The sequence below is a fragment of the Varanus komodoensis genome, unplaced genomic scaffold (genome assembly GCF_004798865.1).
Source record: "Varanus komodoensis strain SLA01 unplaced genomic scaffold, ASM479886v1 scaffold54, whole genome shotgun sequence".
In the NCBI taxonomy this organism is placed as follows: Eukaryota; Metazoa; Chordata; class Lepidosauria; order Squamata; family Varanidae; genus Varanus; species Varanus komodoensis.
Window position 1 is genome coordinate 1,939,356 of NW_025336142.1, and position 27,028 is coordinate 1,966,383.

General features: G+C 45.4%; 1 protein-coding gene across 2 annotated transcripts in view; it reads left to right on the top strand.

The window, feature by feature from the left end:
* The first annotated feature begins 3,061 nt into the window (after positions 1-3,061).
* Positions 3,062-27,028, top strand: part of VWA8 (von Willebrand factor A domain containing 8) — a 66,715-nt gene continuing 42,748 nt past the window's right edge. Inside the window, exons 1-18 of one of the 2 annotated variants that reach the window (XM_044448198.1) lie at positions 3,062-3,137; positions 6,785-6,915; positions 7,665-7,775; positions 8,461-8,628; positions 9,396-9,560; positions 9,937-9,986; positions 11,286-11,394; positions 12,597-12,701; positions 14,245-14,376; positions 15,165-15,299; positions 15,510-15,587; positions 15,814-15,974; positions 18,252-18,365; positions 20,357-20,525; positions 21,607-21,684; positions 23,575-23,690; positions 24,947-25,053; positions 26,328-26,434. In XM_044448198.1, the coding sequence (XP_044304133.1) occupies positions 6,832-6,915; positions 7,665-7,775; positions 8,461-8,628; positions 9,396-9,560; positions 9,937-9,986; positions 11,286-11,394; positions 12,597-12,701; positions 14,245-14,376; positions 15,165-15,299; positions 15,510-15,587; positions 15,814-15,974; positions 18,252-18,365; positions 20,357-20,525; positions 21,607-21,684; positions 23,575-23,690; positions 24,947-25,053; positions 26,328-26,434 (1,989 nt within the window). In that variant the 5' untranslated portion in view covers positions 3,062-3,137; positions 6,785-6,831. The remainder of the gene's footprint in view (positions 3,138-6,784; positions 6,916-7,664; positions 7,776-8,460; positions 8,629-9,395; positions 9,561-9,936; positions 9,987-11,285; positions 11,395-12,596; positions 12,702-14,244; positions 14,377-15,164; positions 15,300-15,509; positions 15,588-15,813; positions 15,975-18,251; positions 18,366-20,356; positions 20,526-21,606; positions 21,685-23,574; positions 23,691-24,946; positions 25,054-26,327; positions 26,435-27,028) is intronic. The other variant, XM_044448199.1, reaches the window with a different exon arrangement.

Sequence of the window (27,028 nt, forward strand, 5' to 3'; positions counted from 1 at the left end):
CGGCCCTCTCGCCTCCCGGATCTCAGCAGTCGTCTCTGTGCCACTGCATTGACATCCTGGCTTTTTCCTCCTATGGGGAAGACAAGGCTCTCCTCCGCGCCCTTTTGCCTTCACAACAGCCTTGCGAGGTGGGCAGGCGGAGAAACCCTAGGTCACCCAGCACCAGCCCTCTCGCCACTCCCGCTCTCATCAATCAGCATTATGCCACTGCACTTATGTCCTGTTTTTTTCTCCTGTGGAGAATGCAGGGCTCTCCTCCGCTAACTTTTACCTTCACGACAGCCCTGCGAGATAGGCAGTCGGAGAGTCGCCAGGTCTCCCAGCGCCAGCCCTCTCATCAATCACTATTACGTCTCTGCATTCATTTCCTTCCCCTTTCCCTCCTGTGGGAAAGATAAGGCTCTCCTGGAGCGGTTTCTCAGCTCTGCCTGCGTCTTTTACCCACCTGCCTGCTTCCAGCCCTTCCTTGTCCGCAGCACCTGTATTTCTCTGCCCCATCTCTGACCAGATGCCTGGCCTTAAGAGCTTTTGAGAGCTCTGGCTCTCGCAGACAATACTTCGCAGACAAGCAAACAAAGACGTGAACTAGCCACTCCACATCTTTCTGATCACAAAGAAGGCTTTTTTGTTTGTTTTGCTTTGTTTGCTACCGCACACACATTGGCTCCCCCCTACCCCCCTGTAACAGTTTAACTGTTGTCCTAGACCGCATTGGTAAGGGCTTGGCAATGTGTATAAGTGCAGGCTGTTTGGCTGGTAATCGAACCTTGTAATCCCGTACTAAGTATCCCTGATGAAAGCATTGTAGAACATACACTTTTTGGTTACTGGAGAAATTTCGAATGTTAGTCCTAGCCGCTCCATTATACTGAGGAATTGTTGGAGAGGCCATTATTAAAAACTGACGCCTTACAAATGTACTCAGCCTCAAGAAGTAAATATCAAGTTTGCAAGTGTGCCATGTCATTAAAACGTTTATATCAGAGTTGCAAGGGGGGGGGGATTCTTAGTATTTATTGGTGCTATGGTGAGTGGCATCAGGAAGGCAAATTTGTTCTCTAGCTGACTTAGAAAATGTCAGTGATGTCTTTCAGTCCTGATTTTCATCAGCCAGCAAGTAAGAACTGACGACCATGTGCCAGCTGCCTTTTTGATTCATGGCTGTTTTATTTTAGAGTACTAACCATGGGCAGTTTGCCCTGCCTTCCTATTCCTTCTCTGCTTCTCTTTCAATGGCCTTTATAGTCGGAATTGCACAGAAGTAACTCCTCCAGAATTCTGTATGAAACCTTTGTTGTATATCTTAGACATTTGTGGGTTTCTCTGTGTGCCACCACTGAGATTTGAGCAGAAGTTCTGCCTTTTCTGAGCAGAATCTCCCTCTTCTGTAAGCGTCCTTTTTGACCTCCGGGCTTTTTCTGGATTGTGTGCTCTTCCTTATCTCTTTGAGGTTTTACGGGGTAATAAATTTTTGTCAGAACAGCCTCATGATTGTTAGTCTTCTGCCAAATAACTTCAGTTTTGATCAAAGTCCGTTTGCTCTCTCTCTGCTGCTTCTGCTGCTTCCTGAAACTGCCTGTCAGAGTCTCCCAACTCATTTCTGCCATGTTAAAAGCAATATTAAAGATTACTGATGGATATATTCCATGTACCTAGGACTATCAGTCAATTTCAAATTAATATTCAAAATGAGCAGTAGTTCACCCAGATGGTTAATATGCGAAATGATCAATAATAGTCTGTTTAGAAATTTATCACTGATCAAAATATGGGAGAAAAGTAAATGAAAGCTTAGAATTGTTGGCATGGCATGATGCCTATTTGCCCCATGATCCAGAAAGATTAGGGAGCAAATATTTTTTCTGCTTACCACTTCCCTATCCAGTGATTAAGTATTAGGCTGAGAAATGACCATTGTATGCCCTTCTCTCTCCACAGGCGTTCTCTTTTGCTCCCCTTCCCTGTGTCCATGCCAGCATGGCTATTTCCTATTTGCCGCTTAACGTTACTTATATTAATCTAGAACAAATCCCATTTGATTCCTCAAGGAAGTCCTGACATTTCCTGTTAGTTTAGCCCAGCCAACTTGTTTTTCATCCCCGAGATGATGCTGTCTTATCGTGTCACATTCTTTTCAGTGACATACAAGTCAGATATGGGATCAGATCACCTCAGTGGCTGAACAGAAGCCCACAATCCTGTTAACAATTAGATCCAATGCATTCTCCATGTCTGCCTTCTACCGTAAAGCTGCCTGGTACTGGTAATCATTGCAGAACATGTAGGAATGGATAGCTAGATCAAGACATCTTATTTTCTGTTGCAAGCAGTAAAATGGCAACTTCTGTGGTGGCAATAACAGCTCCTTCAGCACCTTTCTGGCCCTCTTAAGGTATCCCCAAAACTGATGGGTTGCCCTTTTGAATGGTAGGTCTGTCCTTGGAAATGATTCTGTGATTGCAAGGGTATACTATATAAATTAGCACAAGGTTTTGGCAAGTCGCTTCTATGACCAATCAAGAGGTGGAGGCGAGAAGCATATGAAAAATACTATCAGGAAAACCCGTCACTCTTGCCCAATGCTGGGATCTTGGGGAAATGCAGGTTTTTCCAGAACATGTTAGTGTCGCAGCTTGAGTGATCTACCTGCTTCTGGGAAGTGCAGGTGGAGTATTGCAACCTGTTGTAAATCACACAGACAGCTCTGGCTATTGGACTGTGTGGAAATGAAATGAAATAAAGAAATAAAATGATGGATTGTTACATTTATTTGCATTGCCCCATTTCCAAAAATAATTCTTCAATGCATAAAGGCCAGGAGTTTATGTAAGGGAGAAGCTGAGCTGGTTCTGCCATTCTGTACAAATCTTTATTATGACAGCCAACAAACAGGGCACAAAGGCTATGATGACGTTCATAGTTAAAATCTCAAGCTCTGTAGTCTACTGCAAGAATACAGAGCAGATATTTCCATTTTGTGAATTTGAGTTAGATTTATTATAAACACATAGGGCATATTTAAACCAATAGTCAATTACAAGTCTGTTTCTTCTTCTCAGGTGATACAGTTACCATTGGAGATGTGTCGTATAAGCTCAGAACTCCAAAGAATCCAGAACTTGTCCCAGTGAACTACAGTAAGAAACTTTATTCTTTTAAACCCAAGTCCAGAGTAGGTGTCCAGCTGGATAAATCTCAGCCTTCAGTATTCGTCCATGCACTGCTTGACAATGTTAACTTGCGCTCTTGTAATGTTAGCTGTGTATTTACCCAATACCTTTCCACCTCGGTGGAATATCAGTGTGTTGAACGAGAACAGGCCTTTACAATTGCACTGCACCACAAAAGCCATGACTGGTTCATCAGGGAGGCTTGTTGAAATGAAAATATTTCCAGTAGGTCCGGTAGGAAATGAAACGTAGATGCTGGCTGCCCAGTGTCCAATGGCAGAGAGGCTCCCAGTGACCAGCTAGGCTGGCTTTAATAGCAAAAGCAACAAGCGAAGTGAGAAGACGGGAGGTTAGGCAATATGGTCAATGGAAGACGTGGATTCCCTTCCTCTCTTCCGGAACTGGGAAAAAGCAAACCCTGCCTTCCAGATGTATCTTCCTTCCTTCTCCACTGGCCAGCCCTCTTATCCTGACACAGAGCCCTTGGATTTGGGAGGTTAGAACACCCCGCCCAGGTTTGCCACAGTTGTGGATGGAGTGCTGGACAGAGTGGCGCATTGGTCCAATCCAGCATGGGTTTTGGTACCCAGCTCACCCACCTGAGTCTCAGTAATACACACCAGATCCTCACCCTCATTCTCGATCAACATTTCACTGGAAGATCAGCTGAATGCATTTGTCAGCCCGTGTCTGCAAGCCATTCTGTGCTCTCGTTATTCCAAATCAAGGAAATAGTAACATTTGTGGAAAGTGAATACAGCTCGGAATACTCCAGGGTAAATACACTGCGCAACATTGAGATGACGACGAGGATGTAAGTGCCTTTGAGTGCTCTTATGGCCAGAGGGCAGTGCCCCTGGGACCGTCGCCTATTCTTGTGTGCCGTATAGCATTTATGATCTGTTCTGAATGACAGCCAGCTCTGCATTCCTGAATCTTGTTTCTATTTTAGGTATCTCTTTACGTCTGATCCCATTTCTTTCCTTCAAGCCATAACTAAAAATGCAACTAGCTGAGCCTATTAATGTGAAATGTACCAGCAACGTTTGGTTGCATAGCACGGATAGTTCTCTGGTGCTTCTCATCTGGTGTGGGGCAGCCTTTGAAGCTGGCCGGTGAACTGCAGGTTGTTCCAAATGCAGCTGCAGGTTGGCCTGTTACCTGAGACTGGGTGCTACAATCCCATTGCACTTTCGCAGGCTGTGCTGTGCAGTTTTCTATTCTGCTTCTGGACTCCGGTAGAAGTATCCGTTTCACAAGCGCATGCGAGCTAAAAATGGAACACTGTAGTGGCCATTAAAGCATGCATTAAAGCCACAAAATTGATCTGCCACACTGGTCTTATTGCCATGGTGAAACTTGTGCAGTTGTCGCGTTCTTTTGCCTTGGAGCAAGTTGGCTGCTTTGTGCATTTGGGAGAGCGAACACACATGGTGTGGTGCGTTCCCGCAGCAGCTGAGTCTCGCGTCCCTTTGCCACTCACGGCGCTTCTCCCACACCACCCTGCCCTTTCCCAGTGGCTGCCACTTAGCCTCCCATCATGTGCTTCTGTTTTTAGCAGCGGCCGAGCTCCTGGCAAACCTGGTGGGCGTACGTGCGTTCAGGTGGCAGCGAGTGAGTCTGTGGTTGTGGCAGCGCATTTGTCCTTTTTGTGGAGTAGAGTCCATAGTGGCTGCAGCCTCTTTCAGGGCTCTTCCCTTCCCTTGTCTCATAGCCGTGCTTGCGCTTCTCATGTCTCCGCGCCTGCATAAGGGGCAGGAAATCTTGCTACTTATTCCCTCGTCGTATGAACGGAGCGTTGGGCTTCCCTTTAGAATGTGAGTTTTTATGCACGCGAGAGGTTTTACTGAGACGCATGCACTGGTCATCCCTGGTGCTGTTGGTGGGCCAATGTGTGCTAGGGACTGCCCATCTCTGCATGTTCCCAGCAGGCATTCATGTGCCTGGAGCTGTGGGTGTGGACCCAACTTGAACCACCTTTTCGTTGGTGCCTGGGGGAACTAGGGTGGTGTGCCACTACTTGAACTGCTGCTTCTTGGGGCCAGTTTCGCTCGTGCGAAAGTTCCTTCTGAGCACACGGATTACCCTCTAACCCGGCGTCCAGTTCACGCATTTCTTTCCTTCGAATGCTGTCGTGCTGTTCCTCATGGGTAGCAGACTGCGGAGTATCATTCTGTACGTATCGTTGCGCGCTGCTTTCCCTTGCTGCAGCTCGCGTGTTCATATAGCGGCACTGGGCCAGTGTGAGAGATGGCAGTGTTCGTGACGGTTCCTGATGCCTCAGTGTGAAACCTTTGTGGTGCGTAGAAGGCTTGCTGTCCGTGCAGGCTCCTGGGTGGGGAGCAGGAGGGAGTGGGGTCCCATCATTGTCGAGGTGTTCATCCAGACGGCGGCTTCCAGTGTACTTGGCTGTTGGGCAGGTTGGCTGCAGTAGGGTGCAGATCCCTTTCAGCCAGCGAGGCACTCGCACTAGAGATGCTGCTGTTTCCCGTCTCCACTTCTGCCTGTTTCTCTGTTTTATGGGTGGTTATTGTTTAATATTGCCTCAAAGCGCTCTACTGGTGTGTTTTCCTTGTCAGCGGTTGGTCCAGACAGAAATGTATTCTCGGGGACTGTGGGATGGCATCCAACTCCTATGAGCTGTTCCAGCATTGGGGTTGTTCCCATATAATGGCGTATTTTCAGTGAACACGAATTTATGCCTTGGTTCAGTATTTTCTTGGGCAAAAGGAAACCCTGTAATGCATTCCTTTACCACTACTGTGCTTCTTCTCTACTTACTGCTGAAGTGTTGACCTTTGCAAGATTTTAAAATGTATTTTTGGAGTTATTTTTGCATTTATATCACATCTCCTTTCCCTTGCCAGGAACCTGACCGTCCTCCTTCTCTCCATTTTATCCTGACATGGTCTCTTTGCAGTAGCTTGGGCCAAGAACTGAACTGGCCCAAGGTCACCCAGTGCGCATCGCGAGTGAGCGGCACCTGGAGGTCCAGTCTCCCAGGCCAGCACCCGCACCTCTGTGCTTTTCAGCGGCTGTTGCTCCCCGTGCCAGCGAGCCTCCGTTCCCTGGGGCTTGACTCTGTCCTTGCCCTTGCTACAGACATGCAGATAGGGCTGTGTGAATGGCGCGGTAACGGCACAGATGTCGTTGTCAAATGCTAGATGTTGTGCTGGTTTAGTGGCTTGAGATACTGAGAATGTGGCAGCAAATGGAAGTCACATGGGAACCATGGCTTTCCTGCCCCGGCTTGGCCATGGTGGCCTGGCAAGAGGATTTGGACATTATTTTTAGCGAAAGACTAAACTGCAATGGGTGTAGGAGTGAGCAGGTGCTAGGATGCTGCAGCTGCAAAGTACACAGCTAGTGCTGCTGACTAGAAGCATGTCTTATTCAGGGTTAAATTTACTGTTCTGAAAGGTGAAATTGCCCTTCCTCTTGCAACCCCCCTCCCCCGGCTTTCAGCAGTAGTAAAATGGGTCTAAATATCCTATAGGAATCCTCACTGTTCTCCTTGTGCCAATGGATAAGGAGTATTCAGCATAAAACTCTTCTTTAGATTTTTTTTTTTAAAGCATAATACAGATCAGAGTTCATGCGGCTTTTTAATTTAGTTTCAGATTCTCTGGCTCAATCTGTAATTCAGCATCTAAGATGGATAATGCAAAAAGATCTTTTGGGCCAAGATATCTTCCTTATTGGACCTCCTGGGCCTCTTCGACGGTCTATAGCTATGCAGTATTTGGTAAGTTTTTGGAGAGCTACTTTATTTTCATGTGGGAACATCTGTGGAGACTGAGAATTCCTACATTTGTGTACAGCAATACTTAGCTTTCTGCTTTGATTTTCAACTTAATGCCCTGCAAAGCTGCCATCTCTCCGTGACAAGAGTCTCTTTGATAATCAAGAGCTGTAGAGGTTTTTCCCGATTTGAAGGTGCTTGATTCAAACCATTCAGTTTTTAAAATGGTTATTTTTGTCTGTTTGTTGCCACAATAAATATTTGGAATGTGTTTATACCATCCATCAGCTGAATGGCTCTCTGAAATAAATTAAAACCACAACAACTCATAACCCCAAAAAACTTAGGTATAAGCCATGTACAGCATTTGAAATAGAACCCCAGCAAAACCCAATGCATAATCCGTAACAAGCATCCACAATGCATCAAGTCAAGGGGCAACCAGCAAACCAGTAAAATACCATAAAATGTAATACACAGTATAAAATCTAGCTATTAAAATATTGGTGCTTCTCTTTGAGCTGATCTCGATGCAAGAAGGAAATAGCTGTTTTGTTCCATCTGAATTAGTTAAATCCGAATGTTTTAGCAAGGTTGATAAAGCAGTGCAATATAAAGAAAAGGGAAAACGTGTCAACAGAGGGCGAATGCTAAACTAAGGTGCTAGATGCCGCTGGGTTCTCAGGCCTCTTGTGTAATTTACTGCACAGATTGTCATTTGCATGCTTCTAATATTGTGGTACATTCTACAGGAGTTGACTAAGCAAGAGGTGGAATACATTGCACTCTCCAGAGACACAACGGAAAATGATCTCAAGCAGCGGAGAGAGATCCGAGCTGGAACTGCCTACTATATCGACCAGGTGAGTAGCCAGACAACTTCCTCTCGTCGCTTTTTGTGTCAGTCTGCTGAGAATTACTCTCCAAAGATTCAAAGCCCAAACTTCAAGGAGCTCTGTGTTCCAAGTGACTGAGAAACTCTGTCCGTGTTCCATGTCAGTCATCATGCATCGTGCTTTGCATGTGGAAAGGCCAAGTTTCAATGCTGGGCATCACTAGGGAGGGTTCTGTGAAACCAGCCACTGCCGCTGCGAGTCACTGTATAGCTGGATGGACAAGTGTTCTGACTCAGTTTCGGAATTTTTTAAACTTGACAACGCAGAGACGGTTTTCTTATGTCCGATTGGTTGAAGGAACAGCACGGACAAAGGGTGTTAGCTCTTCACCCCCATGTAAGTATTTCCATTGACATCGTTTCCCCCCTCTCAGTGTTCATGCTTGGCTCTTTTTGCTTGGCTTTCTCCTTGCTTAAGTTCCCAGATCCTCCGAATTTGGGGGGAAATGTGTACACATCTGTATATAAGTGTGTGAATATGACCTTAGGCACAGCTGGGCATTATTCACTCTCCTTTGTTGTTGGTTCAATGGCCCTTCTGCCTATGTATTCATCTGGATTGTTGCAAGAAGATATTCAGGAAACATGAAGTGCCGGTGAAACATTTCCACAGCTGTTTCCATTTCTCATGCTGATGTTGCTTTGACGGGTAGTGTGCAGTACGTGCAGCAACGGAGGGTAGAATCCTGGTTCTGGAAGGCTTGGAGAAGGCTGAACGGAATGTCTTGCCAGTGTTAAACAATTTGCTGGAGAACAGGGAAATGCAGCTCGAAGACGGACGTTTCCTCATGTCAGCGGAACGTTATGACAAACTGTTGGAGGTAAACCGAATACATTGGGCTGTTCTGTGTTTTGGCTTTTTCTTCTGATTTGACAGGTGTAAATAAAAGTTGCCAAAGAAGACAAACTCTCCAAAAGGCCTGTTTTTGAATTTATGTCTCATCTGTTGGCCACTGCCTCCCTACTGGGCCCCTTGATTAGCATTCAGTGGCATTCCTAGCTTTTTTACTCCAACCCTAAGCATGCTTGCCTTTGAATGCCAGGGTGATATTCATCTAGCTCATCTGGCGTAAGCTTTGCTGAGCTGGAACAGCGCGAGCCTGCAGCCGGATGGGTGACCACATGTGGAACCAGAGCAGGGCTGCGGTAGACTCAGTGGTCTCATAAGCGTCTTCCAGCTCTACTGCTTAACTGTTCTGTTCTACTAGAATTCAGAAGGTTGCAGGTGGTATAGCGATTAACATGTTAGACTGGGAACCTGGGAGATCTGGGTTCTGTATTCAGCCATGAATCTCACTGGGTGATTTTTGGCCTGTTACTAAACTGGCTTCCTTCAGTGGGATTTGTGAAAAGTCCACTAAACATCCAGTGGGTGAACTAATGTGTAAAGTACAAAATAGATGTTGAAATACTACAATTAAGATGGGTGTTTAAATGACATTTGTATTGAAGGCAGTACAATTCCACATCTAACAAATCTATGTTATATATCTTTGCTGTCCAGTTCCAATAGCTGTTCTTTGTTCACTGCTGTGTCTTTGCTCTGAAGTTACTGCTGAATGGTGACGAGACACTTGTTTTTATTTAGGAGCACAATAAAGCAGAGTTGGACGCTTGGAGGATTGTTAGGGTCAGTGAAAACTTCAGAGTGATTGCTCTGGGTCTTCCTGTCCCCCGATATTTGGGTAACCCTTTGGATCCACCTCTTCGGTCTAGATTTCAAGCCAGAGACATTTACTATTTACCCTTCAAGGTAAGGAATGCAGCAAATCTCTGATATTGTATGTGAAAGACAGGTTTAAAAAAAAATCTGAGCATTTCTGCAGTACATTACTTTAACCATAAACTATTGGCTTGGGTCGGGCTTAGTTTGCGTATTTTGTATTGGCCAGGTAATTCCTTAAATGAAAGTAATCACTGCCAAAAGACAATTTGCTTGAATTTTTTAAAAAAAAAATCCAGATTCTCAAGCTCAGCACTTTAGTTTGAAGCACTGATTGTGATATTTAAAGCATCTGAGTCAGCAGGACACCCAGAACTAGCCTGTCAGAGCCTGTATAATTATTCTAGAAAAGAATGGTCTTGCACATTAAGCATCACAGCCTGATCTGTGTCGTGTTGTGTTCTAGGACCATCTTTCACTGCTATATTTTATCGGACCTAAAGTTTCAACAGACAAGTAAGTGTACACATTAAAACTACAGGTCAGTGTTCTTGGCTTGTAGAATCAGTGAATGCCACACCTGAGTGGCGTTTTGGTGCTCTAGACAAACAGATCCTGTCAGATGGTTTGGATGTGGGACACAGAGGTTCGGGTGGAGAGGTGTGTGGAATCTGTTTTGGAGGTGGGAATCTGTTGGATCTGCTGGGCTCAGCTTGCTGAATTCCAGCACAGTTTCGTGGGGCTCGAATTTTGCCTCCCTGGTGAACACACCAAGCATTCATGCAGCTCTCACCAAGAACCCTGTGCAACCGCCTCAAGAGCAGCATCCCTCTTCCAGAAATGTGCTTGGCCACTTCATGAGTGCTGCAGCATGTCACATGCAAGGAGGTTGCATCCCTGGGCTTGTGTGAGAATTCACAGACTTCCTCTCAGCTCAGCCTGCTTTCTAAGGCCAGGCTGAGCAGGAGAGCAAGCCTGCAAACCAGAGAGAGCCAGATTCTAGATAAGATGAACCTGCCATCAGGGTTATGCCTTCAAGTGGATTTCATGGCCTGTGCCTTGAAATGGTTGTACTATAAATTGGGGGAATGCAATAATTCCACTTGGGACAGGGTGAGGAAGAATTCTCAGTAAACAAATTCAGATGAGTGCCTTGATCAACTTAAGTTGAAATTCTTAAGCTTAAATTCTTGTACAGCCTATACTGTGTGAGAACAAGCCAGAATCAAGCTGTATTTTCAGATCCTCCTGGCTTACTCTGAATCCACTGGCAACATAAACCACATTTCCCAGAGTTCAGATGTCATCAAAAGCTGTGCTTAGTTTAAAGCAGAGACAAGGTGATTTGTGATACAAGAGAGCGTAGATTGTGTGAATCCAGGCCTGCAACTTATTCACATAGTGGAAAAGCATCGCTTCCTTGTATGAGTGGGGCCAAAGTGAAATGTAGCATGCTATGTTGGATTCCTCGTGCTGGTAGTTGCCAGAATTTGAGGAAGGGTAAGCTGCACACAGGCCAGGGAGCTGCCAGCTGTAGAGCTGAGAGAAAGAGCTATGCTCGTGAAATTTCAGTGGGCCTCTCTTGCCCAGTTGGCAACATGCTTTAAAACCAAACCAAACCAAAGCTTGCCAGTACGAGATACCAGTGAACCCAGTGTACATAGATGCTTCCCTGTTTGCATACATGATGTCATGGTGTCCTCACTGTGATAGTATCTGTTCACTTTACTAATTATTATTTTGAAATTAAGAATGGAAAAACGGGGGAGGGAAGAAAATGCTGATAAAATTGCTGTTGGTTCACATTATTTGCAGAATTTCTCGCCTTTTGTCCTTTGCAACAACAATGTGCACCCAGGAATCTTCCACACTGGGCCTTCCCAATTTCCCTTTGGACAGCTTATCGTCCGCCGTGCAGATTCTGGTAGGTCCGCGCAAATATGCAGAAGACCTGTACAAAGGGGACAACCTCTTCCTTGCATTAGCTTGTGGGCATAGGCAGCTGGTGTCACTAAACTCAACAGGGTGAGACATATAGTAGGAGATATGAAGCTGAGCTGCAGACAAAGATTTTTAATGAATTTTATTACAAGCTTAAGGACTAAGGCGCATGTCCACAAAGTCTAAGTCCTTGGACTTATTCTGGATGTGTCCCACTGAAGAAGGATGTCAACTTTTAGGCAAGATGCAAGTAGCATCCTAGTCATTTTCACTCTGATCTGTGTGCATGTGGAACATCAAAGTTACCTTGTAAATAGATGATAGTTTTTTTGGTGAATTTTCAGGACCTAATTTATGTATAGCTTGTTTTGAAGGAGCAATGTCTGCTGGTTTCAGAAATACCACTCCTAAACAGTTATAATAGTTCAGTGCTTCAGCTGTAATGTTAGTGTCTATTACGTAATTCCCAAAATCACCATTCATTCATTTTAGCTTCCATGTAGCTTCCATGTAGCCTGAAGTGCCTGATCCTTCCTCATCTTGGAAGCTAAGCAGGGTCAGGCCTGGGAAGAAGTGGGATGGGTGACTTGAGTGTATGATTCTATGATTATTGCTGTCAACTGCCTAGAGAGCTTTGGCTATGGGCAGTATAAAAATGTAATAATAATAATAAAAAAAATAATAATTTTGGATGCAGTGCTGGGCACATTTAGAGAGGAGTCCTACAACTTCCCAGCTCTGCTCGGGGGAAGCCGAGGCTTCTCAGACTTTTGTCTGGCTATCACTGCATGGAATAGTGACCTCAAAGGTTGTCTAGTTGTGTGCCCCCCTTCCTCTAAGCAGGACCTCTGTTATTTTTGCACATGACTTAGCGGACCTGGATTAAGCAAATGCTCTGTTTTCATCACATGTCTTTTCACCTGAGCCTTATTTATACTCTTGAGGGAAGACAGTGCTTGCTTGCTTGCTTGCTTGTTTTGTTTTCTAATCTCCACAGCTGTTTTCATCCCTTTTTCTACAGGCTAACTGAGGCTAGTAACCTTGGAGGACAGGGCTTGCTAAGTTACTGTTGAGTTCTTGTAGATGACACACTTTTGCTGACAGAACACTGGCGTCTGCGTTTCTTCAGGTTTAGCACATCAATAACTATATATTTACTTTCTCCCTGTATTGTCCTCCGTTAAGAATACCTTCCCCATGATGTCAGTCCAGCAAATAATCAGATGGCTTTATCCATACGATGTTCTGTTGGGAAAGGAAGGCAAAACAGCAGTAGAGGATTCCTTAAAAGTAAGTCTCCACTGTATGCATGCATGTTTTACTGGTGATCTGGTTGTGCTTGTGTAGACATCACACAGGAAATTGTTTAACTGTGGTTGAGAAATTAGTGTGGCGAATAGACTGCCCTCCCTCTCCCAGGTCCCTTCTGATGTATAAATCCAGGCTCAACAACAACACGCACAAACCCTAGGTCAAAGAGGAACTCTTCCTGACCCTAAGCATAGTCATGGTCTCTATTTGTCTTCCTCTCTGGATGTCTGCGCAACAGCACTGCCCTCCCATTGTCCCCGCAGCAGTGAAAGAGCATTCGGCCTCAGATCGCCCACGAGTTCATAGCTGAGACGAGCTGTGAATGTGGGTCTCACTGCAGGGGCAAACCCGTTTCTGAACTGCAGGTTGCAGGGGCAGATCCACATGTTCGAACATTCCTATTCTGTGCGCACACCAAGCTCTATATCGAAAGCTTGTGCAGCGAGAGAGTTTCCACCTGGCCTCCTTCTTCACGTGCTTCTGTATGAGGGAACTTGTACCCACGTGGCCCGGACAGGCTTATCCACCTCAGGAGGGCTTAGTTGCTCTCTTGCCCAAACTATGCTACGGAACCTTAATCCACCCCTGAACAGAGCATCCTTTTTCGCCATTCAGTATCCCTCACCTTAGCTGAGTGAGGTTATTGATGCTTGGACTATATGGAGCAGCAGCAACATCCTCGGTGCTTTGCTCTGGCTTAGAAATCTGCCATCTTATTAATATGATACTTTGGACCTTAGAGAGAACATGGCATCCTCAAGAATTACCCAATATTTTATTTTGTGGACATGTATATTCTGGTTCTTTTCTGTATTCCTCATGCTTTTCTTTTCTTTTCTTTTTTTTTGGGGGGGGGAGGGACAGATAAAGGGAAGACTGATGAAAACCTTAGGTGCGGGCTTTCCGCAAGCCGTGTTTCCTTTTCATTATCCTTGTTGTCATGCTGAGGCCTGATCCTGATTGCCTGAGGACTAATTGACCCAAATACAGAAGATGTGCTTTGGCAGTATGATTGCTTGAAGTGGTATGTCCAGCCCAATCCTAAGCAAACTGACTTGGAAGTAAGCCAGTGCTGTGATCCATAAAAGCTCTGGCCCAAAGCTGCCCCAAGTTTCTCCGCCAATTCCCTTGTTCATCCAAGACTGTTCTTGGAGGTGACTTCTGTTGGTTGGTCCTCAGTGCTCATGCCAGTGATGGCCCTTAATTGCCCCTGAACATTAGTATAATGATTAATCAGGCCCAGGATTGCAACTTGTACCTGCAGATGTTTTGGCTGGAACTTCCACCAGCCCTTGCCAGGAGAGCCAGTGATGAGGGATCATGGGAGTTGTAGGCCAAAACTTCGGCAGGCACAGTTTGCTCACCCTTGGTTTAAGTAGTGACTTGGCTCTGCGTAAGGGCTGCCCTGTGTCAGCATAACAAGATGGAGAGCTTTGACTGGAGTTATTTTTGCAAGAAGAGAAAGGAAATACAGAAAATGTGCATTGCCTTAAGCCAAAAAGAAACTATTTTTTCCTGTTAGCGATTTGATCTCCAGGATTTGGGAAGCTCTTCTGCACCTACAAGAGTTTTAAATGTGAAGAAGATGGACAGCGACAAGCTTCTGCAGGCTGCTGTGACAGTTCAGATAACTGGAAAAGCTGTGACATTTCAGGTAATTTTTCAAAGAGTCAAGCAGAGTGTGTACATAAAAAGTAAGTCATGCATTACATTCCTGTAACCTGGGAGGTTGATCCAGAGAAGTAGTTTAACTTCTCTGATAACCTGAGTTTCTATGAAATAAGGGTGCACTTTAAGTGTTCTGCACCAAAGCAATTTAGGGCTTTAAGCTGCACCTTGAATTGCCCTGAACCATAACCAGAAGCCAAATGGCTATGCTTTCATTTAACTCCAGTCTTTGGTTTAGCATGGTGAGGACTAGCTGCAGCAGTCAATGGATTCATTTAAGTTTTTTATCCCTTCTCCTCCTCCAGTGCTCCTAGAGATAGGGAGAGCAGAAACTTTCTGTTCCCTTTTACATGGACCAGTTTGCCATTATATCATAACTGTGATTAATATCAAACTTGTCTCAACTAAACATAGGTACCACAGCTTGTCCAGATTTGGACATCGCAATAAGTTGTGGTTAATCTAAAAAAGGGGGAGGGAGTGAAAGCAGGGCAGAAATTGGGAGCGTGGTATGAGCCCAGTGTTTACTGTGGCTCATTCTTGTCTCAGCTAAACCATGGTTTAGCATTCAGTCTACATGCAGCTCATGACAGACGTTAATGTTGTTTTCTTAATGGGAGATTTGGATATGGTTTATTATTTTGCGGGGGTACAAGTTTTGTTTCTAATGTTTGACAAAGTTCAGGATGTATTGTATGGACCAAGGAAGAGTGTATGTGGTCAGCTTAAATATCATGTTGTACTTGATGATTAATGCTTATAGTCTTATTTTAGGTTCCTACTGGGACTAAGCCACTAGGCCGGCATTCTGGGGCAGAGGGCTTCATCAGGACTGCCAGCCATGAACAGCTCTTGGCAGAAATGATTCAGTCCCATATGGTTAAAGATATTTGCTTAATTGGAGACAAAGTAAGTATCCTAAGGTGGCTAGCGATAATGGAAACTTGCCATACACACAGCATATATCAAATTTGTTAAATAATAAATCAGTCTCCCTGCTCCTCTTTATCACAAATAGTTTCTACCGAGCTTTTCATCTGGAAATAATTGTTACTTGCAATTTGCTCGCGCAGTTTCTGCCTTCTGTTTCAAGGCACCTTTCCTCCTTTTTTCCTTCAGGGATGTGGCAAAACAGTTCTAGCTAAGGAGTTTGCAGCTGTGTTAGGATACGACATGGATCCCATCGTGCTCTATCAGGTAAGCTTATTGGTATCTCAATACCCGGTCGTTGGAGGCTCTCTGAACACCTTGGGCGTTTCATCAGCAGCACGTCACAGAGTAGCCACTAATCGCCACCAACATTATTGATTGGGCTTGCTTTCGCTTTTCAACATATTGTTCTATTCTTTCACCTGTTTTAGTGTTCACCCCTCCAGAAGTCCATGTTTAATGGCAGCTTGGTTGCTTCTCTTGTCATTCATAGGATATGACGGCCCGAGATCTGGTGCAGCAAAGGTACACGCTGCCCAATGGGGACACTTCCTGGCGGCCTTCTCCTCTTGTCACGGCTGCACTGGAGGGAAAGCTTGTGATTCTGGACGGCATACAGCGGGTCAACCCAGGCATGCTAGCCATCCTCCAAAGGTCAGCTGGGCAGCCCTGCTGCGAGGGTCTCTGCACTTAATAACAGATATGAACAGTGAGGCGTGCATGCGTTCAGCAGGCTCACGCCAGCTAGTAGCTTCCACATGAGCAGTTCCTGAAGGATAAAAAGGTTAATTTTCCAAAGATCATTCTTGGGTCCCCTTGAATTTTGGGAGGTGGCAGAGCCTGCACTGCGGGGTTTCAGGGGCCGCTTATTGTTCACCCTTGTTCTAAAAGTTCAAAACACCTTTCTTTGGGCTATGTTGTTGGCATTAAGAGCTTCAAATTCAGATATTTGGTAACTTGCCCTTCTGCTCACCACTGAGATGTGGCCTCAGGAAGCTTCTCTGAAATTATTTTTTGTGTGTTTTTTTAATTCTATTTGTATGCTGCCCCATAACCCCCTAAAATGCAATTCAGTCCCAGGCTGAAAGTGCTTTCATCCCCTGCGTTTATAATCTGTTCTAAAGACTGTTTCATAAAGCTCACTCAAGGATATACCAGTTGCAGTATTTGTCACTCTTGAAAAATGACTAAAAATGTGAGGTTGCATTTCATAGCTTTTGCTCACAGTGGCTGGCAATATTAAACACAGTGGAATTAATTACTCGGTTTTATGAGGCAGTTGCATGACACTTCATGGCATACTATTTCTTCCACATTTCTGTGTTCAGCACTAACCTTTTAAGGACGCCGTAAGCTCTCGAAATGCACATTTAAGGTGGCGGCTGCTGTTTCTTGAGCAGCCCCTTTAAGAGTCCCTTTGTCAGGGTGCCAATGCTTGCAGCATAACACCATTGCTGATGGTTGAAGTTATTGCATTCCTGAATTGGTTCTTGCTGTCACACCATCAATATAATTAGCACCTCACATTTGAAAGACGTCTTCACAATTTTTTAGAATTCTTGTGCTTTACCTTGCATATACATCACATTTTGGAAACCATGCTGATTGCATGGAGGAGGTTAAACGTTCTAGCTGGGAGTGTGAGGAGGATGTTGATGCAGGTGTACACAGGACGTTTTTATGCCCTGTTCCCCAAAAGGGTGTTCGTTTCAAAGTTTTAAATGGCTGTTTCAGTCTGGAAATTTAGGGCGAGGACAGAGGCTCTTGAGGTACTTGTCTTTTGAAAGACAAAGCCTTGGGCAGTAAATGCGTGCATGGAATGTGTGCCTGCACAGATCCTGTCCCTTATCTTCACTTCTGTTCAGTTAAGTCATGCTTTCATATCCTTAAACACCGGGTTCTCCTGAAAGAAAGAGAAGCCGAATCCTCCATTGCACGGAATAGCATTTAAAGGAGCGTGATTAATGAGAGGGCCTGGGGAGGCACAGGATGCCTTGGACCCCCCAGTATGAGGTCAGGAGCGGCACTCCAGCCCTGGGCCTGGGGATCCGTACTCTGATTCCCCTCCTCGGGTTGCAGCTGGTGTGGAAACAGCTGCTTCTTCAAGGATGGCAAATTGACCTTGCAAAGGAGCTAAAGGGGGAAATTTGGGGGAGAGGGCGCTAGGGCTGCTAGAATATGAGGTGCTGTGGCTGCTCCCCAGCTACCTTCCCATCTTGAAGTGCAGCGGCCAGTGAAAGGGCCTGAGAGGTGGAGGACTGGACGGCATAAGAGCAACCAGGGTGCAAGCAGCAGGTGTCCATGCAGTCCGTCTGCGGTGCTTCCTTATGCGCCAGCATCCTCATTAGCCAGGGATGGAACTGGTGGAAGCTGTTGTGGCTCCTGAGCGCTGGGCGTAGAGGGCTGGGGAACCATGTCCAAAAACCCCCTGCCCAGGAGCAAAGCCCATACGTCACGGGTGGGCAGCTGGTGGCCCTTCGGATACCCTGGCCTCTCGCCAGCCCTCGCCAGCGTCGACGGTGGCGAGGAAGGGTGGGAGTTGTGGGCCGCAGTGTCTGGCAGGCAGTGTTCTCTGGCACTGTTGCAGGCGGGGCTGCTCAGGGTGCCAGTCACAGCTAAGCGACCTGGTTTTCTGGATCCTTCCTGTTTTAATTCTGCTTCTGAACTTTCCTTGGGGACTTGCAAACTCCAGAAAATGTGTTCAGGTTAGAAAAAGGGCTCCCAGCTCACTTGCATTTGGGAGGGCTTTTTTCAGGGGCGGGGGGCGGGGTTACATGTGTGTATTTCAGAATGGCCAAGTGGTTTATCAATTCGGTTTTGGAAAGCCACTAATTAAATGCACACAGAAAAACGTTCTCTAATTAATGAATATCAGTTCACAGACTAGATAATAGGATGTGGTTAAATCCTTTTTTGCAAATTACCATGCAGGTTAATTCATGATAGAGAAATTGCCCTATATGATGGCACCCGTTTGCTCAGAGAAGATAGATATAAAAAGTTAAAAGAAGAGTTGCAGCTCTCAGATGAGAAACTACAGCAAAGGTAACCTGCTAAGAATTGATTTGTGCATACTTCATAGGAGTCTTTGTACGGGCATCTTCTAAAGGAGATCAGTTTTAGTAGATCTGGACTGCTCTCTATCTTTGTTGGTCAACGCTACTGTAAAGGAAGTTGAGTTCCGAGTTCTCAGTGGTTGCTCAATCGCTCCTTCCAGGACTCCACTAATATGTGTAAACTACAGTCAGTGTTGGAGTCCGATTGGCTCACGTTTCCATGCTTGGTGGGAATGTTCAACAGTATAGGGCAGGGGCCCTCAAACTTTCGGAATAGGGGACCAGTTGAAAGGTGCCAGGGATGGGTGCTGGTCGGGCCGGAGTGGGGGGACACGCGGGTGCGCAGAAGGGCAGAGGCAGGCATGCTCAGAGATCATTTTCCCCCAACAAGTCCAAAACGATCTCCTTGCGAGCAAGCTGACACGTGTGGTGAGCTATGACGGGCCGGATGCAGCCCACGGGCCGTAGTTTGAGGACCCATGATGTAGGGTTTTGGAACATGACTGCTGAATCAGACTAATGGAAGCACCCAAAGTGACGCTTCTTCCACATCTTGAACCAAATGCCCTGTCTTCCTGCTGTGGAGAACTGTGGGCAGCATCAGACTTGCGTGGAGCGCATAGCTGGAAGTCTCCTCATCCACTTACTGCCATGGCACCGTCCTTGCCAAGCGGGTTTTTCCAGAATCAACCATCGATCCAGCAGCCCTTCGCATGCCCCATGCACCCTTTAATCTGCGAACTGTGCAGCAGTTCCCGAATTTAGGAGTGCATAGCATGGATGCTAAATACCAGGGGTTCAGAAACAGTTTACTGGGAAGATCATCCTCCTGTAGAACAGAATAGAAGTAGAGCTGGAAGGGACCTGTAAAACCTAGACAAAAGTGGAAATAAAATAATGTTGTAGTTTTCTTACATGCGCTTTGAATAGATCTGCTAAAGTAATGTTATACTGTACACTGATTTCTTTTATGCATGGCATGATAGTGTTTTGAGAGCATTATGCTAATCAAATGGTACCTAAATGCTTTAAATAAATAAGATATAGTAGAGGTATTATTGTAGTATATTAAATTATTAAGCTGGTTTAATTAATTGATCAAATAATCAAGTGTTAAAGTTGATTATGCATAGGCCTCATCAAAGGCAGTCCACATATCCATCTGCGTGCTCATTTTAGCTACCCTATTTACTAATGAAAATAGAAGTGAATAAAAATGAAAACATAACTAGCTGCCCTGTATATTTCAGAAATACTCATTTCTTAAAAAGCTTAGTTGCTATTTTCTGATCATCACAGCATTCCTACATTTGGATAATTGTATATTCACTGGATCCTGTTTCATTAGATTATTTCAGACACTTTATCAGTCAGGGATTAGCTTTGCGGCTTAGAATGTTCAGCTAAAAATAACTGAAGTCACCATTTACAGCATTCATCTGAGGGACTGTTTGCAGCAAATAGGCCCCAGTTCACTCTTGGAAATGTTCAGGTGTTTCTGTATCTGCCAAACTGGCCAGTCAACGAGCATAACATCCTGTTCAGGTTGCGGCCTTGTGGCAAAGTATGAATGAGTCCTTTGCTTCCTTTCTGTGTGAACTGACCAGCAAACAGGAAATCTCCAGTTATTTCACCCAAACCAGGAAGCTATGCCTGCAATTTCAGAATAAGCCAGGATACGCAACCACAGTTCGAAGTGCGCTGAATATCTTGGTGCTCTCTCGAGTGCCATTTTTCCACAGAAAGGCATGATATAGATCAAATAAATAGAAATAGTTTCTGGTTTGTTTGCTGATTTGTATGAAGCTGCTGGATACTCATTCAGATTTCTGTTTTTCTAACTGCAGTCACAATGTTGTTCCGCAAAACACAATTATTTTCTTGTATGAGTGAAAATGCAAAAACAAAGGATGCTTTTAAACATCCTATAATTCATCTGTCTTCAGAGGAAACATAGTAAAACTCCGTGTTTTCTCACAGGTCCATTTTCCCCATCCACCCTTCCTTCAGAATAGTTGCCTTAGCAGAGCCTCCTGTTATTGGAAGTGCCACTCAGCAATGGCTGGGTGCAGAGCTCTTAACACTTTTCGTTTTCCATCATGTAAAACCTCTGAACAAGAAGGAAGAAATTAAAGTCATTACAGAGACGGTAAGTGCTCGGAAAAATTTGGCTTGCTGGTTAGCATCACTCGCCCGTCACATCAACACTAGCTCATTCTTGTTTACCCCCCAGTCCTCAGAATGCGCTTGTGGTTTAGTAGATGTGCCAAAGGGGCACTGGAAGTGTTTGATTTGCATGTGTGTCGTCCACCCAGGTTTGTACTCCTGTGCATGGGAAAATTATGTGTACACAGAAATGCACAGTCAACCAACCTTTTTCTAGGATCCTCTGTTCCACCTCCTCTTCCTGCCCCTGTTTTCATTATATTTTTCTGCCTCTACCAGACACTTAATATTCTGGGTCCACTGACCACACGTATTCTGACCCCGTCAGGAATAGACACATATTGTGACATCCACGCTGCCTTTTCTTCTGTTGCCCTTCCACTGATCGAACTGGATTTCATCCCCGTTTTTCAGACTTGTGTTCATTCACAGCTGCACAAATTGACATCTCCAAAAATGTGCAAATCACCCCCCTCCTATTAATATCTTCAAAGTTTAGCCCGTGAGAGGACATGCACTTTCTGGTATTTTTCTATAACTAAATTTGTATAAAATTCCAAAAAATGCGAATCAGTCCTCAAATCCATGGAATCCATGTGACTCAGGAAAACCTGTGGATTCTGCAAGTCCATTTCATAGACATTCAAACATATTTTTCACTCCATTGCTGTTTTCCTCAACATTCCCGGTTCTCACTGGGTCCTTTGCAGGATTCCTTCCTTGTTTTTTTGCTCTCCTGTTTGACTTCCACGAATCCTACGTGTTCCCTAGCCAAAGGCTTTCCTTTAAGGACTGGCATTATTATTATTATTATTATTATTATTATTAGAACATTTCTGTGCCGCCCCTTGCCAAAGCCTCGGGGCGGCTTAGAACACAATACAATACAATACAATATAAAAATAACAATACAAAAATAAAATTAATAATATAAAATAAAAAATATAAACGATATAAAAGAAGTTATAAAAGAAAAGTCATAAAAGAAGAGAAAAGAAGTGGATGAACTCGTGATCTGGCATGCAGATCACGAGTTCATCCATACATTGGAATGTTTTTTCCAGGTCCCGAATGTGCCTAGTGCTGCAGTGGAGCAGCTCCTGAAGTTAACACACAGACTTCGTGCAACGAATGATCCAACCGTGAGTCCCACTGTTCTTACTCTAATTGTCCGCTTAGCATGTTCTTTATGGCTGACTGGAACAACGCTCGTGCTGCATTGCCACCAGCCAGCTGTGTTTGAAGCAGTGGGCTTTTAGGCAGCAAGGCAAACGACGGTCCTTCGTGATCACAGAATCATAGAATAGTGGAGTTGGAAGGGGCCATGAAGGCCATCAAGTCCACCCCTCTGCTGACGCAGGACACCGCCCCACTCAGAGGGCTGTCCAGTTTCCCCTTGAGTGTCCCCAGTGAGGGAGAGCCCCCACCCCTCCGGGCAGCTGGTCCCACTGCCTCGTTGCTCTGACAGGGAGGAAGCTTCTCCTGATGCCCAGCCTGAACCTGGGCTGTCGCAGCTTGACTTGATTATTCTGTGCCCTACACTCTGGCATTAGCAAGAAGGGATCCTGACCTTGCTCTTTGTGACAGCCTTCAAGGTCCTTATAGGTACTTATTCAGGCATGTTCTTACAGGAAATCCCTGTGAAACCAGGTAGTGTCATTTCACTATTTACTGAGTTCACTGAGACACTGTGAGTAGAGTGCTTAATGTTTTTGTCAGCTCTTCTGCCTAGGGATTTATTAGAACTTCTTGGTGGAAACAAAGCTGCAAACTAGAATAAGGGTCAGTCAGAAAATGCTATTATCTTATTCTTAATGATTTGCACTTAAAGAGGAAACAAATGACAAGATGGTATCTTTGAAGGGCAAAACCTTTTCATGTTTATCCTTTTAATGCCTAAATCTGATCTGCCTTGAAAAATGTGTGAGGAGCTTCACCGGGGGGGGGAGGGGGGACGTGTGTGCGTGCATGTGTGTGTCCACCCATGGCACAATCCTACACATGCTTAGAGGGGAAAATTCTTACCGTTCCCAGCATCCACTGGCCACAATGGCTGTCTGGGGAATGCTGGGGTTGGTGCACTTATTTTGGCCTCAACAGGCATCGTATTAAATTAATTAGCAACATGTAATTACAGAGAATTTAAAAAGCAGAACCTTTCAATAGAGATAATATTTAAAATGTCCAGAGTCTACTACCTCAGAAATGAGTCACTGTCTGGATTGAAGGGCGATTCCTGCAGATGCGTTGTGACAGTTTATCTGTAGAGAGAATTATAAATAACTCGCTTGCACTGGGAGTCGAAATGCCTGCCTTAGGTCTTCCGTCTTGAGTGACTTGTGTAGGACTGGGAACGAGCGTGGCTTCTTTGTCCCCACAGGATGCCAGGTGCGTGTTTGCTCTTACATAAGGTGGTAAGGATGGAGCAAAGCACCATTGCCAGTGTGCTAAATATATGAAGTAATCCTGATATTAAATGTGGCCTGTATCTTGCGGTTGGGTGTCTCTGCAAGATATTAGATTTGTTCAGTTCTTCTTTGTTAGATTTAGACTTTGGATAATGTATGGAGGACCCAGCCTGAGGAGGAGAATTATTTCAAGTTTTAACTTTGTTCACTTGCTAAGCTGTTTAAAGTTTCTCCCATCTCTTGGTGACCAAATGACAATAGAACAAAATTTGCTAAACTCTGCTTCGAACTATGATTTCAAATCCTCGTTGAGAAGGAATCCTGTTCAGCCACCATTAATGTTCGCGCCAGTGTAGTGCTTTGCCATTAATATCTACACCTTCGTAGCTGAGGATTTCCGGTGTGCCTTTTTTCTCCCACGTTGTCAGCTACTCAGTGCCTTGGAATTAAAAGAGAGAGAGAGATTTGCACCACCAGTGTTGAGCCACAGAATAGGACCTTCTGGAATCGTACCCCAGAGAACAGAACAGTGCACTTTGAAAGATCTACCCCTCGTGTAATCAGGCTCCCCTCCTCTGTTGTCGGCTGCAAAATACCGGATTAAATTCATTTTACTTTGGATAGGCGCAGTCACTGGTGTCGTCCTTGTCTACCCGGCAGCTGTTGAGAATTAGCCGCCGACTGTCCTGCTACCCAGATGAGAGTCTCTACCATGCTGTCAGTAAAGCGTGTCTTTCCAGGTGGGCTTTGCATGATGGCGAGTTGCTTTTCACCCAGCAGTGAGATTTATTTATTTAACAATTTGAAATTCCCAGAGAGGACACGTTGCTTTCCAGCTGCGAGGTTTGTGTTTAATTGAATTCCCGCATAGGATTACAAGACTATCAGGACAAAATTGCCAACATTATACAAAGCAGGAATGGGATTGTAATTACTACTACAGTAAATTACATCAGATAATCATTTTGCCAGAATTCTTCCATTCAAATACGAATAATAGCAGCTAGCAAGCGGGGGAGCCTCAGTGAATAACAGACTGCAGTAGGTCTGTTATTCCAGCCTGAGGAGGTTTCTAATGTGAGGGGGAAAGGGAAAAGGACAATATTTTCATTCTGCTTGTCCAAAATACGCAGAGGCAACATTAGGCTTCTTCTACAAGCTTATGATTTCTTATAAAGAGACAAGCTTTGCTCTGGATATTGTTGTCTTAACTCACCAACTTCTGTTGTATATTCTGTATACTTGGAGCAGGAATTACTATTGAGGTAGCAGAAAGAAGCATGAGAATTTCAGCTGTGCCACTATATAGTTTCTAATTTCCATACTTATGCAAAACAAAAACGAAGAAAGACACACACGTGTGCCTGGAATCATCCTAGCAGCATGTATGCGAAAGATATTCTGGGACCCCAAACTACAGAATTTATTTCTGGTAAAAGAAGTACTGTGGTACCTCGGCTCACGAACGTCTCAGTTCACAGGTCGCGAACAAACATTTCATAAAAATTTTGACTCAGGTCGTGAACTCTGCATTGGGTGGTGACTGCGATCGCTCCAGCTCTCCCCCCCGACTGCGGAGATGGCCGAGATGGCACCCATCTTTCCTGCACAAGCGCAACCACGATCTCGGCCATCCCCGCCCCCCTGGCATGATTGCGCCCACACCCCCTGTGCCCGTGCTCACACCCGTCTCTCTCCCGCCGGCACGGGGATGACCGGCACGATCACGGGCGTGCTCGGGGTGGGGGGGTAGGTGGCCGCAATCTTTGTTGTTCTTTGTCACTTTGCCTCACATTTTTCTGATTTAAAAAAAATGGTTACAGAACGGATTAACCTTATTCACATTGAACCTTATGGGAAAATTTGACTTGGCTCATGATCAGTTTGGGTCACGACCAGAGTCCCGGAACGGATTAAGTGCGTGAGCTGAGGTACCACAGGGCATCCATAGATACTGTTTCAGAACATCACCATTCTCCTGTTTCTCTCTCAATAGGTTTTTACCCAATCTTGTGAAATCTGCTTTGCATAAAAATCTGCTGGACTCTGGAATTGAAACGACCCCCACGGAAATGCAGAAAATGGAGGGAAAAGACCTTGGCTGTAAGCTGACCCACCGCCCACCCTATCCCCACAGTCTGCTAAACCGAGTTTCAAGATAAACACACAAAATGGGGGATGATTCAGTGGTCTGGTTTCTTTTCTCTCTAGAATTCCAGGTGTGCAGTGCGAAACTCATATTCTGAGGATGTGCTTTACCCTAGTTGGCCCCTGAACGGGGGTTTTGCTTGCTCTTCCTCTGTTACATGGCCACCCCTTCTGCTTCCTGCACCGCACTGGCTTCTCGGGAGGCGAGTTGGCCAAGGCCTGCAACCTCTCCGTTGCCGCCTCCGCCGCCTCCTGCAGCAAAATCACTCCTGAAACATTTCCGTCTGCAGTGCCTCCAGTGCCGGTTCTTCATCTTCAACAGGCTTTGGGCCAAAGTGATCCTGAGGGCTTAAGCGTCTGCCTTGGGCCGCAAAGACGAGCTGTGCTAATCATGTAAATTGAAGAAGCAAGGCTGCCACTGTTTTGCTGGACTGTCAGTGTCGGCCGTGCGGAGCTTGACAGCGTGCTCGTTACTCCTGCATGTGTTGGATGTTGCTATCACACTGGATGGGAATAACTTTCTGGTCTTTTGAAGTGCCACACAAGGCCAAGCTTTGCTATAGTAGGAAGAGGAGGCAGAATTTGGTGGTGTGGAGCAGATGTACATTTCATGGTTGTCCTATGATATGCTAAATTGAATACCTTCATCGACTACAGGCCGCATTCAAGATATTACTGCTAACTAACAAATTGATCAAATTACTATTAGATCTAGTAGATCAGAGAGCCAGTGTGGCGTAGTGGTTAAGAGCGTGGGACTGGGACTCAAGACGATCCAGATTCGAGTCCCCGCTCGGTCATGGAGCCAACTGGGTGACTTTGGGCCTGTTGCAGACTCTCAGCCCAACCTACCTCACAGGGTTGTTGTGGTCCCCACCACAACAAGATGGAGAGGAGGAGGAGAGTGGTGGGGTTAGCTGCTTTGAGTTCATAAGAAAAAAGCGGGATATAAATCAAATAAATAGTCTTAATTAAAAGTCAGTGCTGATTTGAAATCACCAGAAGCTGTTTTTCTATTTGGCTTTTATATATGCCTAAGCATATACTCCAGCATGTAAGATGGCCCTTCAAAAAATACCACAGCAATCACTCTTGCTAAATACTACGTTTTCTGCACTTACTAGTATCTGACCTTACTAAAATCAGAGATTTCGGTTTCATCTTTTAACAGGTATAATGTTCCCTGTCTTTCTACAATGAGTAATGCTTGATTTATCTAAAATACCCAGGTGAAGTAAACTCAGGGGTCCTGAGGATTGGGACCGTCTCCATTCCTGTGTACAACCCGCACGAAAGAATGAAAGTGCCTGACGTTCTGTTCTATGAAAATACTCAAGTAAGTGCCAGACTCCCACTGCATAGGGACCGTCAGGCTTTTTGTAATAAACCACTTTATTCTTTAAATGGGTACTTGAGGTGGAAAGGCAAATTCCGCTCTTCCTGCTGAACCCTTTCCTGTGGAAGGATGTTGTCAAACACCACCTTGAGAGGTCTGCTGAGGCCGTCGGTCCTGATTTCGGTGGTCAGCTCAAGTCTCGCCTGCTGTTCTCTGTTCACCTGAGCAGGACAAAGGGCACTGGAGTGTTTACCGTGTTCTGCTGTCTATAAGACGCCCCCATGTAGAGGCTCTCCAAGTGAGCAAGCTGCTGCCTCGCCACGCGTGTGCGCGCCCACTGCCTCGCCACCTCCACATGCACACGCCCGCGATCATGCCAGTCTCCCCCCTGAGTGCGCCCGCAATTGTGCCCATCCCCCCCCCCCCCGAGTGTGCCTGCACCGGCTGCCACCACCCTTCAACTGGCCCCCAGTTGAAAAAGCTTGAGGACCCCGGTCTGCACGCTCTGCACAGCACCAGCTGACGTCACTTCCATAAGGCTCATGATCGGAGGAAACCCGCTAGCTTGTCTCAGCAATCGGAAGTTTCGCTCAT